Source organism: Felis catus, chromosome E2, assembly GCF_018350175.1.
Source record: "Felis catus isolate Fca126 chromosome E2, F.catus_Fca126_mat1.0, whole genome shotgun sequence".
NCBI classification, from domain to species: Eukaryota; Metazoa; Chordata; class Mammalia; order Carnivora; family Felidae; genus Felis; species Felis catus.
The window spans coordinates 9,780,880-9,798,715 of NC_058382.1; the positions used below are offsets into that span (position 1 = coordinate 9,780,880).

Sequence of the window (17,836 nt, forward strand, 5' to 3'; positions counted from 1 at the left end):
CCACCCCCTGCCTTCTCCCGAGTGGGGCTCAGGATCTCCTTCCGTCATCCTGGAGCACGGGATCCCTTTGGCCACCCGCAACCTGCTCCCTCCAACCTCCCCCTACCATTCCCCGCCTCCTGGCCTCCTTCGAGGGAAGAAAAGGCATTCGCCAGATTGAGGTGTCTGCCGTTAGCCGGCCTCTTCACTCTTGCACCCGTACCCCCACCCCTGGTCTGCACTGCCCCCCCCCCCGCCAAAGGTTTTGCAGAAGGAAAGCGAGTGCGCGTATCACCTGCCGGAATCAGAGCCCGCTTTCTCATCGGCAAATGACCTCAGTACTGAGATGTTTGAAGTGCAGCAGTAAATGCTGCTCAGTGGTGGAACCAAAGAGCGAGGAAAGGGTGACCTCTTCCTTCGGCCCCTGCTCTCCCATCCCAGGTGACATTCACAGACCTGGCCTCACCATTCAAAGGCTGCTTAGGTCCGGGACCAGGAGGGAGGGCACCTGGGTTCCAAGATTAGCCCTGGACCCTGTTCGTCAGGCAAGTTCCTGCCTCAGTGTGGGCAATCAGGGCTGTCACGCACAGTTATTGAGGTTGTGCACTGCATAAGAGCACCCCATCTAAGAAAGCTCCGTTCACAGAGCGGACATTGCAGACTTGTATGTCTATTGTGCTAATGTCCTGATTCATGGAAACCAAGTGTCCTAAAGAAGGGATGCCTTTGTCTGATTTGCCCACAGGGATCATAGAGATTAGGGTGGTCGAAGGGCCTCAGTTTCTCCCGGCTTTTAAAAAGTTTACTTATTTATCTCTAAACCCAATGTGGGGCTCCAACTCACAACCCCGAGATCAAGAGTCCCATGCTCTACTGAGTGAGCCAGCCAGGCGCCCCAGTTTCTCCAAATTAAAGATGATCTCCGAGGCACCAAAACGGCACAGCTGTCCCAAGACTCTGAGATTGAAGCCCCCGTAATCCTCACATGCCAAGGGTCTAAAGTTCTCAGATTCCAAGACTCTCACATTTGGATGTAGATTTTTTTAAGTTTATTTATTTATATTGAGACAGAGGGAGAGAGCATGAGCAGGGGAGGGGCAGAGAGAGAGGGAGAGAGAATCCCAGGCAGGCTCCAGGCTCAACGCGGAGCCCGGTGCGGGGCTCGGACTCACAAACCATGAGATCATGATCTGGGCCGACACCAGAAGTCGGACACTCAACCGCCTGAGCCCCCCAGGCTCAGCCCCCACATTTGGATAGTCTAATCCGTGCCCCCAACCAGTCTCGGATGCGATGGTCCAAAGCCTTTCGTCTTCTCAGGGTTTGCGCATCCAGTGTTGAAACGGAAGCCCGTCTTCTATATTTCCATCACGCCTGGTTTCTAAAATCCCCGTGTCCTTTTTCTTCCCAACCTTCTGTTTTGGAAAAAAAAAAAAAAAAAAAGAATTCACACCTACACAAGGGCTGCAAAAATGGTTCCGGGAACCCTCTTATAGCCCTCGCCCAGATTCACCAGTTGTGCAGATTTCGTCCTGTGCTCATTCACCCACCCCTTCCAGTTAATATGTAAGAGTATTAATAGTTGTGCCACTATATGGGAATGAGTTGCAGACAGCAGGGCCATTCGCCCGTGAATACTCGCACGTGCATCAGCTGAGATGTATGACACCCCCCGCCCCCCCCGCCACAGTCACAGTCCGGTCGTCCCGCTCAGGACACGTAAACACCAAATCCATATTACTACCCAATCTACGGTCCCTGTTTGCATCTTCCTGCTGTCCCCGTAACATCCTTTGTGACCTTATTTGCACACGCTCCCTCCTTGCCCGTCCAATCCAGAGCCCAACGTTGCATTTGGTTGTCATGTCTCTTTAAAAAAAAAATTTTTTTTTTAATGTTTATTTATTTTTGAGAGAGAGACAGACAGACGGAGCGTGAACAGGGGAGGGGCAGAGAAAGAGGGAGACACAGAATCCGAAGCAGGCTCCGGGCTCCGAGCTGTCAGCACAGAGCCCGAGGCGGGGCTCGAACTCGTGAATCGCAAGGTCATGACCGGAGCTGAAGTCGCACGCTTAACTGGTGGAGCTACCCAGGCGTCCCTGTCGGGTCTCTTTAGAGTTCTGCAGTCGGGATATCGATCCCTTGGCTTTTCTCTGCCTTTCATGACCCTGACACTTTTGAAGACAGGCCAGTTAGAACAGCCCACAGTTGGGCTTTGTCCGATGTTTCCTCATGACTCAGTTCAGGGGGTGCACTTTTTGGCAGGAATTCACGTGAGTGATGCTGTGTCCTCCTCAGTGCATGATATCAGGAGGCCCATGACACCCGCCTGCCCCACTGCTTCTGATGCCACTTTAATCATTTGGCGAAGATGGTCCTAACATCCCCACCTTCTACTATCCCTTCAGGTCATGTTTCTGACATCCCATAACGTTAGAATTCTAAGATTTTTTTAAAGTTTCTTTATTTTGAGAGAGAGAGAGAGAGAGAAAGCACACACAGGAGAGAAAGCACACATAGGGGCAGAGGGACAGAGGGACAGAGAGAAGCGAGAGGGACACAGAGAGAGGGAGAGAAAGAGGATCCCACGCTGGCTCTGCACCATCAGCGGGGCTCAGACCCACAAACCCCGAGATCATGACCTGAGCCGAAGTCGGACGCTTAACCAACGGAGCCGCCCAGGCGCCCCTCTAAGATTCTAATCTTCATATACACATATCACTAGCTAGCTTTGGTTGAGTGCTTCCCTTGCATAATAACTCAGTCCTTATCACACCACCAGGAGGTAGGCACGGTTATTAGCTCCACTTTACAGATCGGGAAACTGAGTCTCAGAGGGGCTGCACATCCTAACTGCCCGAGATCCCGCAGCTGGCACAGCAGCGGAACCCGGCTTGGAGCAGGTTAGCTCACGGGGCTGGATGCCTTGGCCACCATGGACAGCGTCTCCCGAGCTGAAGGCGGCCACGACAGGGAGTCCCTTCTCTGTCCACTCCAGGCTTATCATCTGGTTCTCCCTCTTTGCCAGAACCTTGGGGTCCCTCCGCGCCTCCCACAGAGCCGGCTTCTTCTGGAGAATTAGAGCCCGGGGCCTCTTTCTTACGAAAGTGATCACAGTAATAATAGAGGACACTTCTGGATCACATAGCCCTGGCACCGGTGCCTGTGGCGCGTGGTGGGGAGGACCGGGAGGGGAAATTATAGGTGGTCAAGGTGCATTTACAGCCCAGAGTCATTTTGATGCCTACAGCCCTGCCAGGAGCCCAATCATTTCCTGTCCCCTCAAAGTTTCACTCGGACTACTCCGACGTCGCTCATTCCCTCCCCTGCCCCATGGTAGGCTATCTCGAATGTGCTTCAGAGACACAACCGATGCCCTCGTAGATCTAAGCCAGCTCCCATCCTTCCCCTCCTCAGAGGCCTCCCATGTTTCCCATCCCACTCGGCATAAGCACCAAAGTCCTTAGTGTAGCCCACCAAAGCCCTGTGACGTCTGCCCTGTTGTTGCCTTTGTGATCTCATCTCCCTCTTCCCCTTACTCCCTCCACTGGAGCCACACTGGCCGCCTCTCAGATACTCAGATACATCCCTCAGATACTCCAAACGACTCCTGCCTCAGGACATTTGCACTGGCTGTTCCCTTTGCCAGGGATACTTTTCCCCAGATCTCCTCCACACGGCTCCCACCCTCACCTCCCTCAAGTCTCTACTCAAATGTCACCATTGAGAAAAGCTTTCGCTGACATCCTAACACAACGCCTTCCCGCGCCCTACCCTCTCCTCTGTTTTCCTCTATTTTTCTCCATAGCACCATCACCACCTGCCATCCTATATAACGTTGGCTGTTTATTTGCCTCCTGTACTAGAATAGAAGCTCCACCAGGGCAGGGATGTTGCTCTGATCCGGTTTTGCTGCTGTTTCCCCCAAGAAACACTAAGAACAGTGCCTGGCACAGAGCGGGTGCTTAACAAATACCTGTTGAATGAATGAACTGTAAGCAACTTATTACATGTGCAACTGTCACTGTGATGTGGCTCTCCCACAGGCCTCCGAGCCCCGTGAAGGAAGGGCCTCTTCCCCACTGTGTTCCCAGCACTGCCCAGCACAGGGCCCAGAGCAGGTGCTCAGGGAGTATTTGTTGAATGAATGAGCCAAGTTAAACAGTGGAGTTATCTATTTAATGCTGGCGCTCCTAATCCTCACGGATTCCATGGTGGGAGAGACCAACCCTCATCTTGTTCCCCTTCTGCACCCCTGACTCACCCTCAGTACTATGTGTTCAACACCCGGCCAGTCTCGTACTTGTGAGTTTTCGGTGGCGCCTTTCCCTCCTCCAGGAAGCCTACCCTGACTCCCCTCCCTCGCAAAGAGCCTTTGACCAACCTTCACCCCTGTTTTGTCCCCTCCCCTCCCGCCGCAGCGAGGGCACGCTGGTGTTCAAGCCGGGCGAGACACAGAAGGAGCTGCGCATCGGCATCATCGACGACGACATCTTCGAGGAGGACGAACACTTCTTCGTGCGGCTGCTGAACCTGCGCGTGGGCGACGCGCAGGGCATGTTCGAGCCCGACGGCGGCGGGCGGCCGAAGGGACGGCTGGTGGCGCCACTGCTGGCCACCGTCACCATCCTGGACGACGACCACGCGGGCATCTTCTCCTTCCAGGACCGCCTGCTGCACGTGAGCGAGTGCATGGGCACCGTGGACGTGCGCGTCGTGCGCAGCTCGGGCGCGCGGGGCACCGTGCGCCTTCCGTACCGCACCGTGGACGGCACGGCGCGCGGCGGCGGCGTGCACTACGAGGACGCGTGCGGCGAGCTCGAGTTCGGCGACGACGAGACCATGTGAGCGCGTCGGCGGGCAGCCCCGGGGCACGGCGGCGGGAAGATGGGGCGGGGCCGAGGGCGCGGGCACGGCGGACGAGGTGGGCGGGGCGCGGGAGGGGCGGGGCCACGGAATTGGGGCCGGGCCTTGAGAAGTGGGTGGGGCGTGTCCACATAGTGGGCGGGGGCTGGTGGGAGGCGGGGCAAGGCTTAGGGAGGGGGCGGGACAGAGGCGGGGAGGGAGGAGACAGGAGTGCCGGGGCGGGGCCAAGATGAAGGGGCGGGTCTTGGGGGCGGGCCTAGGGGAGGGGTGGGGCTTGTGGGTAGGAGGAAAGCTCTGGGGAAATAGCTGGAGACTTAAGGGAAATGCGAGCGAGGCTTTGGGGAAAAAAAAGACCGAGTAGGAATGGTAGGGCCTGGGAAGGTGGGGGCAGGGCCTGAAGAGACCCTGAAGACACTGGAAGACTGGGATTTGGGGAGGGCGGGGGGGGGGGGTCGGGGCAAGTGGCCTGGATAACAGTCACACCAACGCACACACTGGCACGCACAGAATCACAAAGCTACAGACACGCGCGCTAGAGCACAGTCAGGGGTGGTCTCACGCTCAGACACGCGGCCACCCCCTTGCACAGATGCCCGAGGCCCCTCTGTGTGCCCGCAGCCTCACATCCCCCGCCGCATGCCTGGCGTGCAGACGGCGCCTCCCCCACCTCTCCCCCCACCTTTGCCTGCTCTCTTCCGCCCCCGCACGCCCGTCTGTCTCCCTCCTTCTGCCGCCCACGCTCCTCCCACCGAGCAGAGCCCCCGCCGCGCTCCCTGCCCCCTCCCCCTCCCAGCCTCTGGGCCTTGGCCTCCGCTCAGCTCCTCGCTGCTCTCCCTGCCTCTCCATCCCTCCCTTCGTGTCTCCGCGTCTCTCGCTGTTGGCAGGCCCTCTCTGGGGCTCCGTTAATCTCCGGATCTCGGTCCCCAGTATCTCGCTGACCCGGGTTATATTTCAGTGACGGCCTCTCCGTACCTTTCCATCTGCCTCTCTGCCTGCCTGCGTTGGGCTGAGAACTCGGGTTGAGGGCTGAGGGCACCATCCCGGGCCCCACTTGTCACATTCTAGAGGCAGGGGGAATGGAGAGAGTTGTCTTTCTGCTTATCCTGGTCCTCCCTGTAGTCTAACCGACTTCCCTCCTGCTGCTGCGACCCCACAGGCCCTCTCCTCCCCCACACGGCTTCCCCAGGCTGGGACACCCTCTGCCCCCGCCCCTACCCCTGCCCCCACCCAGTCTTCCAGCTGTGGCTTCAGAAGACAGAGAACAGGAGGCTAATTAGCGTTTAGGGAAACATATCCTTCCTTTCCCGGGCAGGCGCTAATTAGAGGTGCTTGGAAGCAGCCCGGGGCCGGAGGGGTGGCCCCAGGGAGGATCAACACGGAAGTGGAGGAGAGACGCCCAGAGATGGGGTGGCGGGGAGAGAATGCAGAGAGAAAGAGAGAGAGAGAGGCGCTCAGAGACAGAGAAGACCTAGAGAGAGATGGAGACACAGAGACAGAGTAACAGAAGCAGAGAAAGAAAGAGACGGAAAGGCAGGAACGTTGATACAGAGGGGGAAGGAAATTGACACAGAAGTACGTGGAGAGAGAGGAGAGGGATTGAGAGGCTATGATCCAGGAAGCCTGAAAGGAAGAGACAGAGACCTGCTTACTGAGAGAACCTCAGGGGAACTCAGGGGAGGAGAGGTCTTCTTGATGCTTCAGAGAGTTTGGGTCAGAGAGAGGGACAAAAGACAGGGTTGCGAAGGAGACCGGTCCGAGTTCAGAGGCTGGGAAGGGCTGGAGAGTGGGGTTTCCAGGACGCAAGGAGGGCACACGTGAGGGTGACAGAAGGTCAGCCTGGGGAGAACGGCTGCTTCCTTTGATCTCGGGAAGCCCTGCCTTAGTCTAGCCCGAGTCCCTCTTGCTGTCCCCTGCCAGGTGGGTTTCTCCTCCCTGGGTTCCATGAGGGCGCGCCCGTCAGGATGCCAGTTGGCATGGGTGTCACTGCGTGTCAGTCACCGGGCGTCAGTGGATCCCGGCGTGTCTGCGAGAGAGTGAGCGTCGGAGGTGTGTGTGTATCACCCTGTCTGCGTGTCGCGGGCTCGACAGCTGTCTGCACATGTCAGGGTGTGTGAGTAGAATGTCTCAGGAGACCCTGCTTCCCGCCACGGTGTTCCAGAACCTTGGACAGCTCCCAGTCCACTTCTGAGGCTGGGGGTGGCCATTTCTTTCTGCCCACAGAAAATGAAAATATCCTGAGACCAGAAGGGGGTGAGGGTGGAAGTGGGCATATGTCCCCACATGGCCATCTTGTGTGCATCTGTCTCTACATGGGTGTCGCTGTATCCTGTGCGTTTGTGTGTTGAGATGGGTCCATTGAGTGACTGGCTGATCGAGAGCGTTTTGCTCGAATTGTGGTGACTTTGGCGGTTCCATTCTGCAGACGCTGAGACAGGGAGAGGGGAACACGGATAAAGGAAGGCAGAGAGCTGGGAAGAGACTGAGACGGACAGGGTCAGAGATGGAGACAGAGAGAGACTGAAGGGGATAAAAATAAACAGACACCCGAGAGCCATAACGGGCGAGATGTAAGGAAGGAAGAGTGTACATGGAACCACAGCGGGGCTCTGCAGGTTGGCGAAGTCGCCGAGGCTGCGGTGGGGGTGTTGTGCTAACAGGCATCTGGTCTGTGTGATTTTGCCACTGCATAGGGAATGGCTGCGGGGTGTGATGGTGTGTGGGTGTGGGCGGTGTTGATTGGCTTCTGCTGGGTGACTGTGTGGGCTGGCTGTTTGTGTTTCTGGGTTCTGGGGCCGGGCCTCAAGGTTCCTACAGCTGAAAGGGCTGCTAGCGGCAGGGCTGTGGGTTTCCTGGGTCTTTGTGAGTGAGGGGGGTGGGCTGTGTGCCTGGAGGGCGCGGATAACTCCTGGCTCTTCCCCCCCCCCCCGCCGCCGGCACCCCCTGGTTACCATAGCAGCGCGGATGCTGAGAAAATCAATCAGCGCTCAGTTAATCCTCAGAATGTGGTCAGGACAGAGGGCAGGAAGCAGAGGGCCTCCTGAACTGAAGGATTAGAGTTCACAAATGTTCGTGGAACAGGCACCGCTCTAGGCATTGGGGGGGTGGTGCAGCAAAGTACATAAATGAACAAAGATCGCTGCCCTGGTGGAACTTACTTTTTTTTTTTTTTTACATTTTTAAAATATTTATTTATTTTTGAGAGAGAGAGAGAGAGAGAGACAAAGCGTGAGCAGGAGAAGGGCAGAGAGAGAGAGAGACACAGAATCTGAAGCAGAATCCAGGGTCTGAGCTGTCAGCACAGAGCCTGATGCGGGGCTTGAACTCACGGACCACGAGATCATGACCTGAGCTGCAGTCAGTCTGACGCTTAACCGACTGAGCCACCCAGGCGCCCAGAACTTACTTTTTTTTTTTTTTTATCTTTTTTTAGAACTTACATTTTAATGTGAAGAGACAAATGGCAAACCGTAAACAAAATAAACATATTAGATGGTTTGTTAGAAGGTGATATGGAACAAAACGCACGTAGAGCAGGGGAAGGAGGCCAGGCGTGCTGAGGTCGGGACAGGGATGGATTTCAATATTGAAGAAGGTGGGGGAAGTGAGCTTCATTAAGAAAGGGGTTTGAGGGGCGCCTGGGTGGCGCAGTCGGTTAAGCGTCCGACTTCAGCCAGGTCACGATCTCGCGGTCCGTGAGTTCGAGCCCCGCGTCGGGCTCTGGGCTGATGGCTCAGAGCCTGGAGCCTGCTTCCGATTCTGTGTCTCCCTCTCTCTCTGCCCCTCCCCCGTTCATGCTCTGTCTCTCTCTGTCCCAAAAATAAATAAACGTTGAAAAAAAAATTAAAAAAAAAAAAAAAAGAAAGGGGTTTGAACAGAGATCCAGAGGAACGGAGGGAATGAGCCTGGGGGAAATTGCAGGGCCTGGGATGGAGGGGCGCTCCAGAAATTGGGCGAGTGGCGAGTTACCTGGCGATTCGGGCTGGGGCCTCATGCTGGGTGCTTTTCCTCCCCGCTCAGGAAAACTCTTCAGGTGAAGATAGTTGATGATGAGGAATACGAGAAAAAGGATAATTTCTTCATCGAGCTGGGCCAGCCACAGTGGCTTAAGCGAGGGATTTCAGGTGAGGGGTGACAGGTATGCTGTGGGAGAGGTAAGGGGTCCAGGGTGTGTGGGGGGGGACCCTCAGAGGCTCCATTAGTGGCTGCTCCTTCAGGCTCGTAGATCTGAGCTTCCCAGGGAAGCAATCTCACCTTCTCTCTGTCTCTGTCTCTCCCCAGCTCTGCTGCTCAATCAAGGTGAGTGGAGTCACCGCCGGGCTTTGACTGCAGGGGGGTCTCGGGAGGAGGGTCATGGCCTCAAGCTACCCGTTGAGGTCACGTTTGAGGCAGGTTGGAGGTGAGATAAAGGCAGACTCGGAGCTGGGTGAGGGTTGGAGTTGATCTCAGAGTTGGTGGGGTCCATTGAGTTTGGGGCTACAGCTGGGGGTTCGGAGGCCAAGATCAATGTTTTGTTTGTAGTGCACGTTGGGGGAATGGTAGGTCAGGATCCCATCTGGGTTTGTGGTGGGGTCAGATTAGAATTGGGGTCAGATTTAGATCAAAGCCTAAGCTGGGGTTTGAGGTGAGTGGGGGGGGGGGGGTTATGGTTAGAATTTAGGCCAGGGTCAGAGATTGAGGTGGAGGTGGGGGCAGTTCCTTGAACATAAGGGACAGAGTAGTTTGGGAGTTGAGATCAGAATCTGGATTTGGAGTTAGGATTAGGGTCAGACTAAAGATTGCATTAGTCAGGGTAAGTGATAGGAGCTGCTGTAACAAATAGGCCCCCAAATCCCAGAAGCTTAACCACAATAAAAGTCATTGCTGGCAGAGTTTTCTGAGAGTGTTCCTGGTTGGGGTGGCATTCCTCTAAGAGTTAGGGTTAAGTTGGTGCTGGGCTTGGAGCAAAGGACCCACATGCTTTGGGGAGACAGGTGAGCTGAGGGCCAGCTATAGGTGGGTCTGGATCCAAGATCTGTACCAACATTGGCTATCCCCTCCTTCCGCACCACCTCAAACACACTCGAAGATGTTTTTCAGAGCTTAGATATAGAGACAAGGCCTCCTCCCACGAGGGTGGTGATGATGATGACGGTGTTGGCCATTTTAACAAAGGAAATAACATTTTAGACTATTTATGTGTGCCGGGCACTAAGCACCACACATGAAGTAACTCCTTTAAACCCTCACAACCACCCATAGGTGGCTACTGTTGTTGTACCTGTTTCACAGATATGAGCACGGAGGCACAGAGAGGCTAAGGCATTGCCCGGGGTCACACAGCTCCCTCCATTTGAAGCCCAGAGCCTACCAGCTGAACTTCATGGACCAGCTGGGTCTTAGGTGGAGGAAGATGGTGGTCACGTGGGGACACGGGGGCAGGCTGGGGGCGTGCCACCGCGGAGGCTTCCTAAGGGACAGCTGACAGAGTTTTCTTTCTCAGTGGGAACAGATAGTGAGGGCACCACAGGCCCAGTGAGCCTAACTCCCATCCTTCATGCTGCAGGGGATGGGGACAGGAAGCTGACAGCCGAGGAGGAGGAGGCTCGGAGGATAGCAGAGATGGGCAAACCAGTTCTTGGGGAAAACCGCCGACTGGAGGTCATCATCGAGGAGTCATATGATTTTAAGGTGACTTTCTGGGGACCCCAGCTTCCTGGAGTCTTGGGGAAGGTCTGGTAAGAGTCACTAGGAGGGTGATCTAGGGTCCGAGCCCATCCCTCCGCCAGCACCATGGACAGCAACACCACCTTTTCCCTTCTTGCCTGTGAACTGGGGTGTGGGGAGGTTGAGGACCCCTGAGCATGGGCTATGAGCCCCAACCCCAGTGTTCCTCAAGGAGCCTCAGGGATGCGCTGAGGTGGTCACAGGCAATGGTCTCTTCCCCTCCCTTTCATCCTCAGAACACGGTGGATAAGCTCATCAAGAAAACCAACTTGGCCTTGGTGATTGGGACCCATTCATGGAGGGAACAGTTTTTAGAGGCAGTTACAGTGAGCGCAGGTAAGTGGGGAGGGAGGAGAGAGGAGAGAGAGGGAGGGATGGGGAGACAGAGTGCTGGGGAGGAAAAGAGAGAAATGAATAGAAAGAGAGAAAGAGGGGCAAGAAGAAGAGGACAGAGAACGATAGAGAAGAGACAGAGAACAAGGACACAAAGAAAAAGAAAGAAACAGGGAAAGGTAGGGAACAGATACAAACAGGAGAGATGGACACACACAAGGAGAGAGGTGCAGAGAATCACGGAGAGAGACAGAGACATGGAGAGAACATGAGAGGTGTAGAGAATGAAGTCAGTAAACTGCAGAGGGCCAGAGAGAGACAGAGAAAGAGCGAGAGAGGGATACACAGAGAGAAAGGCAGCCGGAGGGGTGGAGGCAGAGAGCTGAGGGGAGGAGAGGCCCCGGCTGGGCTTTCTCCTGGCGTCAGATGGCTGGAGGGTGGGAACAGGTTAAATGTCATGGCCTCCTCAGACAGCCTGGCCGCCTCCGTTGCCACGGAGACAGTCAGGGTCATGGGTGCATCCCAGCTCTCTCCCACCTGTGCGGGTTTCGCCCTCCTTGGGTCTCAGATGGGCCCACACTGCCCCCCTGTGGCCAGAGACGCCGTGGCACTTGGATTCACAGGTTCAGTCTTGGGAGACCAACATTGGCCCTTTGTGATACAGATTGGGGAAACTGAGGCCCAGCAGCAGATGAGGGACTGGCCTGAAGTCCCACAGGGAATGAGCTGGAGCTCAAGGCTTCTGTCCCTTATACAACATCAGGCCTCCTTCAGGGAGGCCTAACCGTAGGAACTGAAAATACACTAGGAATTGTGGTTGAACAGGGAGATCGAAACAAACCAGGCTTTGGGAATGGAAATATACCAGGAAGCGAAGTGATGTCTCTCTCTGAAGCCACATTCTTTCAATATCTATTTCTTTATTATTATTATTATTATTTTCATCTTTATTTTTGAGAGAGGGAGGAAGCAGGGAAGGGGCAGAGAGAGAGAGAGGGAGACCCAGAATCCGAAGCCGGCTCCAGGCTCTGAGCTGTCAGCACGGAGCCCGACGCAGGGCTCAAACCCATGAACTGTGAGATCATGACCTGAGCCAAAGTCAGAGGCTCAACTGCCTGAGCCACCCAGGCACCCTCCAATATCTGTTTCTGGGGGATCCTCTGGACTCAGCCCTGTGCACGACATTGCTGGGGACAAAGAGATGATTATGACGGCATGAAGCCTATTCTCACAGTGCTCATAGTCCAGTGGGGGGAGACACACGTGCCACAAGACAGTGACAACCCAGAGCAGGCAGGGCTGGGCCAGGAGACCTCAGGTTGCTGTGGGAACCCAGACAGGAGGTTGACCCAGCCTGAAGGTCCGGGAGGGCTCCCTGGAGGAGGAGGCTTCTGAGCTGCGTCTTCATATTGGAATAAGCGTTAGCCAGGAGGAGGAAGAAGACGGGGAGGTGTTGCGGGCAGAGGGGGAAACCAAGTACAGAGTTTGCAAGTACCCTAGGTCGTGGCGCATTTGGGGAGGGTGACTAGGTTCGGGCGTGAAGAAACAGCCTCAGGAGCTGGAGGTGGGCACAGCCCAGACCGCGCAGGTCCGCGTAGGCCACCGCAGGGAGCTGGGGTGTCATTTCGGTGCAAGGGCGGGGGGACCACGGAGCATTTTGAATGGGGGAAGCTCCAGGCGCCGGAGGGAGCTTGTGGAAGGAAGGAGAAGCTGGAATGGGGGGTGGGAGGGGGAGTTGAGGCTGTCCAGCTGGCAGGAGGTGGGCCAGGAGGAGGTGACGAGGGATGGGAGGGACCGTGGGGAGACAGCACTCCCTCCGGGCTCAGCGGAGAAGAGAGGGTAGCACAAAACTGAGGCTTCGGGGTGCGAGACGGTGGGTGGTCGTGGAGGTGACTCAGCTGGTGGGTCGGTAGGAAGCAACCCATTAGATCAGAGGAAGTAGTGGGGTGGGGGAGGGTAAAACCCTACCAGTGGTAAGAATCCTGGTGATGACGTCATGATGGGGACCGTGGAGCGCCAGGCAGCCTTTGAAGTCCATTTCCTGTCTGGCCTGAGTCAGCTAATGCTCCCCAAGTTTCCAGCTCGGTCCTTGATCATTCTTAGCACTTTGTTCAACACGTGCCCCTGCCTCCTTGCCGTGAGCATGAAACTGCTTAAGACGCTGACGGAGAGGGGCGGGTCTCACCCCCTTGGATGACGCGTGAATCTCCCCAGGCACTAGAAGGGGCCTTTCAATAACAGCCGTCAGGCTGGAGATGCGCCGCCGCCGGGCTGCGCAGAGAGTACTTTACGTGGCCCGCCTCATGCAGTCATTACAGCCCTCTCTTGAGGCAGGTCCAGCTTTTACTCCCATTTCTCAGATAGGCATGCGGAGGCTCAGAGAGGTTAGGACACGGATTCAGGATCACGCAGCAGATCCGGAGTTTGGAACCAGAGACGTGGCTCCAGAGCCACAGGCGTAACCATGAGGCTCCCTCTACGGGAAAGGCTGGAGAAGAGCCTCCCCTGATGGGAAAGGCTGGAGGAGTCTGCAGAGACCGGAGCCTTGAATGCCAAGCACAGGAATGTGGGCCTCGGTCTAAGGGCAGTGGGAAACCAAGGCAGGATTTGAAGCAGGGCAGGGAAAAGCCCCCCGGGGGGGGGGGCAGTGATAGCAGCCCTTCCCTGCCAAGAGCGCGTTCTCCCCACTCTGACTTCGGCCACGTCTCACCGTGGCCAGTGAGGAACGCATTCAGCGGCGAACAACAGAAAACGCAACCACAAGCCGCTGAAGCACCCCAGAGGTTACTTTTGTCACAGAACAAAGGAATCCGTAGGAGGCAATAAAGAGTCAGCAGCTCAGTAACATCATTAAATGCCCAGGCTCCCTCTCCATTTCTCTTTCCCACTCTCAACCTTTGCCCACATGGTGGCAAAATCGCTGCCGCATCCCCAGGCGTCAAGCTCGCATTCCAGGCGGGGAGAAAGAGGAAGTAGGGTAGCGAGAAGGGGCAGCGTGCCTGCTGCTTTGGAGCGTCCAATTCCACTTTTCCTGGGGTCGCCGCAAGAGTCTCCTTCTTTGAAAGATGGCGCGAAGAATGAAGAAACCACTCAGTTAAGCATTTGCAAACTTTAAAAAAAAAAAAAAAAAAACAAGACAAGAGACTAAGTGAGCTGGCAAAGCGGGAGAGGGATAGATGACCCGAATTCCCGAATCCGCCAGTGTGTCCTCTGCTGGCTGACAATTCAGAGGAGCTTGGGTGGCCCTCCCCTCGTCGTCGTGTCTCCCTGGCTTTTGCTCCCTGACTTGCTCTGCGTGACTGACTGATCGAGGACTACCCTCTTCCTTATCAGCGTCCTTCCAGGCGGAGCGCCCATTCAATTCGTTTCCTGCTTCTCATTCATTGCTTTGTGCTTCTCAGTTTAGGGCCAGGTAGGCGAAACATTCCATGTGGGCTTTCCCCTGACACACGTCCCAAGTGGCAGGTCAAGGACAGGTCACATTCAGTCACAGCAGGTGATACAAGCACCCACGAAGGGCCAGTGAGGCATCCTTTACAGCGTTCAGAAAACACCTCTGTGACACAGTGCCCGTGTCAGGAAGGCCAGAGCTTTCCAGAAGCCCTCCGCTTAGGTCTCCTGGCCGGGCTGGGTCACATGGCTACTGTTGCCAGGGCTTCTGGGAAAGCAAGCACCTTTAGCTGAGTATGTGGCTACTGTTAGCTACAATGAGTCAGAGGAAGTCAGTATCTCCAGCTGTAGAAATGGCTTTCTGTAAATGGTAGCTATCGAGGCGTCTGGGAAAGGGACTGGTTTTTTTTTGGCTAGGGATGTGGCCACCAAAAGCGAATATTGGTATCTGGGCTCCTGGCCGCAAGGAATTCTGGGAGGGCAAGGCATTTTATAGAGCAGAATTTTACGGAACAAAACGGGGGGGGGGGCTCTGTAGGCCAGGAAGAAGGTGGCCTGGGTGTGTGCCCCAGCTGGGTCGTGTGCCCACAGGGGACGAGGAGGAGGAGGAGGACGGGTCCCGGGAGGAACGGCTGCCTTCCTGCTTTGACTACGTCATGCACTTCCTGACGGTGTTCTGGAAGGTGCTCTTTGCCTGCGTGCCCCCCACGGAGTACTGCCACGGCTGGGCCTGCTTCGGCGTCTGCATCCTGGTCATCGGCCTGCTCACCGCCCTCATCGGGGACCTTGCCTCGCACTTTGGCTGCACCGTCGGCCTCAAGGACTCTGTCAACGCCGTAGTCTTCGTGGCCCTGGGCACCTCCATCCCTGGTAAACCCCCCTGGGAAACCGCTGGTCCGGGGCGAGTCTCAGAGAAGCCCAGCAGTAGAGCCCGGGAGGAAGGTTGTGCGGAAATAAGGTGGTGGAATCCCACGGAACCCGGATGGTGGGTCCCACAAAAGCGCAATGAGGGAGGATGAGAGAAACCAGGCGGGGAGGTCCTGTGGATGCAGTAGGTAAACGGAATCCTCCCCGAAAGCAACCGTTGGGATGTCCCGTAGAACTAAGGTACTGGGAAATGTAGAGCCCAGACAGTGGGTTCCATAGAAAGCAGGGGGCGGGGCCTGTAGAAAGCAACTTTTTTTTTTTTCATGTTTATTTTTGGAGAGAGAGAAAGAGAGAGAGAGAACAGCGGGGGAGGGGCAGAGAGAGAGAGAGAGGGAGAGAGAGAGAATCCCAAGCAGGCTCCAAGCCCGCCCTGAGTGTGGAGCCTGACTCGGGGGGGGGCCCCCCGTCTCACCGCCGTGAGACCACGACCTGAGCCAAAAGCAAGAGTCAGCCGCCTAAACCCGCTGAGCCACCCAGGCGCCCCAGAAAGCAGCTATTGTGACTGGCTCTCCGATGCCTGCGCTCTATACCGGAGGTTTGAGTTTTTAGCGAGATGTTGAGAAACGGGTGGAGGCCGCAGAAACGGGGCTGCGTGCTGGACAGAGACCAGGTGGGGGAGTTGACAGGAAGGGGGTTGCATGTGGGTGGAACCGAACACTTGCTTTGTCCCGCCAGCTGGCGATGGGGTGATGGGGCCAGTAGAAAATCCGCAGTGGGTTCATGCAATGCGGACAGCGATTCCTATGGAAAGCGGGCGGCGAGTCCCATAGAAAGCAGGCGGCGAGTCCCAGAGAAAGCAGGCGGCGGGTCCCATAGAAAGCAGGCGGCGGGTCCCATAGAAAGCAGGCGGCGAGTCCCATAGAAAGCAGGCGGCGGGTCCCATAGAAAGCAGGCGGCGAGTCCCATAGAAAGCAGGCGGCGGGTCCCATAGAAAGCAGGCGGCGGGTCTTGCAGAGCGCCCGGCACCGGCATGATGACCCACTTTGTGGCTTGCTTGGGGTCAAGGGCCTCAGGCGGGGAGCTGCGGCCGCGGGAGGCGGGGTCTGCCCTGGGGGGGGGGGCACCGGGGACGGTGTCGGGGTCTCCTGGAAAGCTGGCGTGGGGGACAGGCTGGGCCCCTGTGACCGCCGTGTCTCTGCCCACGCAGACACGTTCGCCAGCAAGGTGGCGGCGCTGCAGGACCAGTGCGCGGACGCGTCCATCGGCAACGTGACGGGCTCCAACGCGGTGAACGTGTTCCTGGGCCTGGGCGTGGCCTGGTCGGTGGCCGCCGTGTACTGGGCGGTGCAGGGCCGCCCGTTCGAGGTGCGCACCGGCACGCTGGCCTTCTCCGTCACTCTCTTCACCGTCTTCGCCTTCGTGGGCATCGCCGTGCTGCTGTACCGGCGCCGGCCGCACATCGGCGGCGAGCTGGGCGGCCCGCGGGGCCCCAAGCTCGCCACCACGGCGCTCTTCCTGGGCCTCTGGTTCCTGTACATCCTCTTCGCCAGCCTCGAGGCTTACTGCCACATCCGGGGCTTCTAGGCCCCCCTCCCCCTCCCCAGAGACTCGGCTGCCCCTGCTTCGGACCCGCGTCTCCTTCTGTCCTCCAGAGAGATTCGGCCTCCTCTCTCCTGGGACTCAGCCTCCCTTCCTCCCGGGAATTAATATCCCTGCCCTCCGTCCCCACTAACACCCTCCTCCCTTCCCCTCGGGGGTCTCCCCGAGATACCCACAACTGCCGCCCAGCCCTGGTAGCCACTGTCCACCCCCCCCCCCGGGGACATTGCCACCTCGAGGCCCCTCCCCAGAGAACCGCCCCCTACCCCGCGACCTTCTAGAGAATCTATAACATCTGTCTCCCTCCACACCCAGCCTTGCCCTATCCCTTAAGGCCCCCTTCCTCTAGAGGACGCCCCCCCACCCACCGCCACCACCGCCAGGGACCTGTGCCCCAGAGCCTCAGAACCCAGCCCTCCCTGGGGGACCTTTGAAGGAGGCTGACCCATCCCAGGATGTCCCTGATCTCGGCCCTTCTCCCCAACCCTCAGGGAGCTCTGTTCAGCCCCCGAGGGTGGGGCGGAGGAACAGGTAGGTGCGTGCAAAAGGGGGCCACGCCTTCCCTGATTTCTCCACTCAGGCCCTTGGGAGGACACTAATTCTCGAGGCTTGGAGAAGGGAGGGGAGAAGTGTGGGGTTTCAGAGCTGGAGGAGGCGCATTTGAACCTGCAACTTCTCACATTCCAGCGCCCCCACTCGCCTCCACTACCTCCTAGAGCCCAGCCACACCTTGGAGGGGGGGGGGGCCTGTGTGTATATATAGTGTGTTTGGGGGAGGGGGGACACGGGAGGGTGCATGTCTTGGGGAAAGAGGGTGACAGACTTTCCTTTTGCGAGGGCAGCAGACTCCCCCAGCCGTGAGAACTGGCTTTGGGGAGGAGGCCGGGAATCGAAGGGAGTCCAGCGATCTCCCCTGACAATCTAGAAGGCTCATTTTGCCCTCAGTGCCAGCCAATCCGGGCAGGACCCTCGAAGAGGAGACCGAGGGTCCCAGAGGACCAATGCTACAAGCCAGCAAATGCTGCCACATCTCTGCCTGATGGGGAGCAGGGGTGGGTGGGTGGGAGGGTGGGACTGGGGCCAGGGGGTCTGGGTGGGC

General features: G+C 57.1%; 1 protein-coding gene across 2 annotated transcripts in view; it reads left to right on the top strand.

The window, feature by feature from the left end:
* SLC8A2 (solute carrier family 8 member A2) overlaps positions 1–17,786 on the top strand; it is a 28,850-nt gene extending 11,064 nt beyond the window's left edge. Inside the window, exons 4-10 of one of the 2 annotated variants that reach the window (XM_023245973.2) lie at positions 4,401–4,823; positions 8,863–8,966; positions 9,124–9,141; positions 10,388–10,512; positions 10,785–10,884; positions 14,863–15,141; positions 16,346–17,786. In XM_023245973.2, coding sequence (XP_023101741.1) covers positions 4,401–4,823; positions 8,863–8,966; positions 9,124–9,141; positions 10,388–10,512; positions 10,785–10,884; positions 14,863–15,141; positions 16,346–16,722 — 1,426 coding nt within the window. In that variant the 3' untranslated portion in view covers positions 16,723–17,786. The remainder of the gene's footprint in view (positions 1–4,400; positions 4,824–8,862; positions 8,967–9,123; positions 9,142–10,387; positions 10,513–10,784; positions 10,885–14,862; positions 15,142–16,345) is intronic. The other variant, XM_023245974.2, reaches the window with a different exon arrangement.
* Positions 17,787–17,836: the final 50 nt, after the last annotated feature.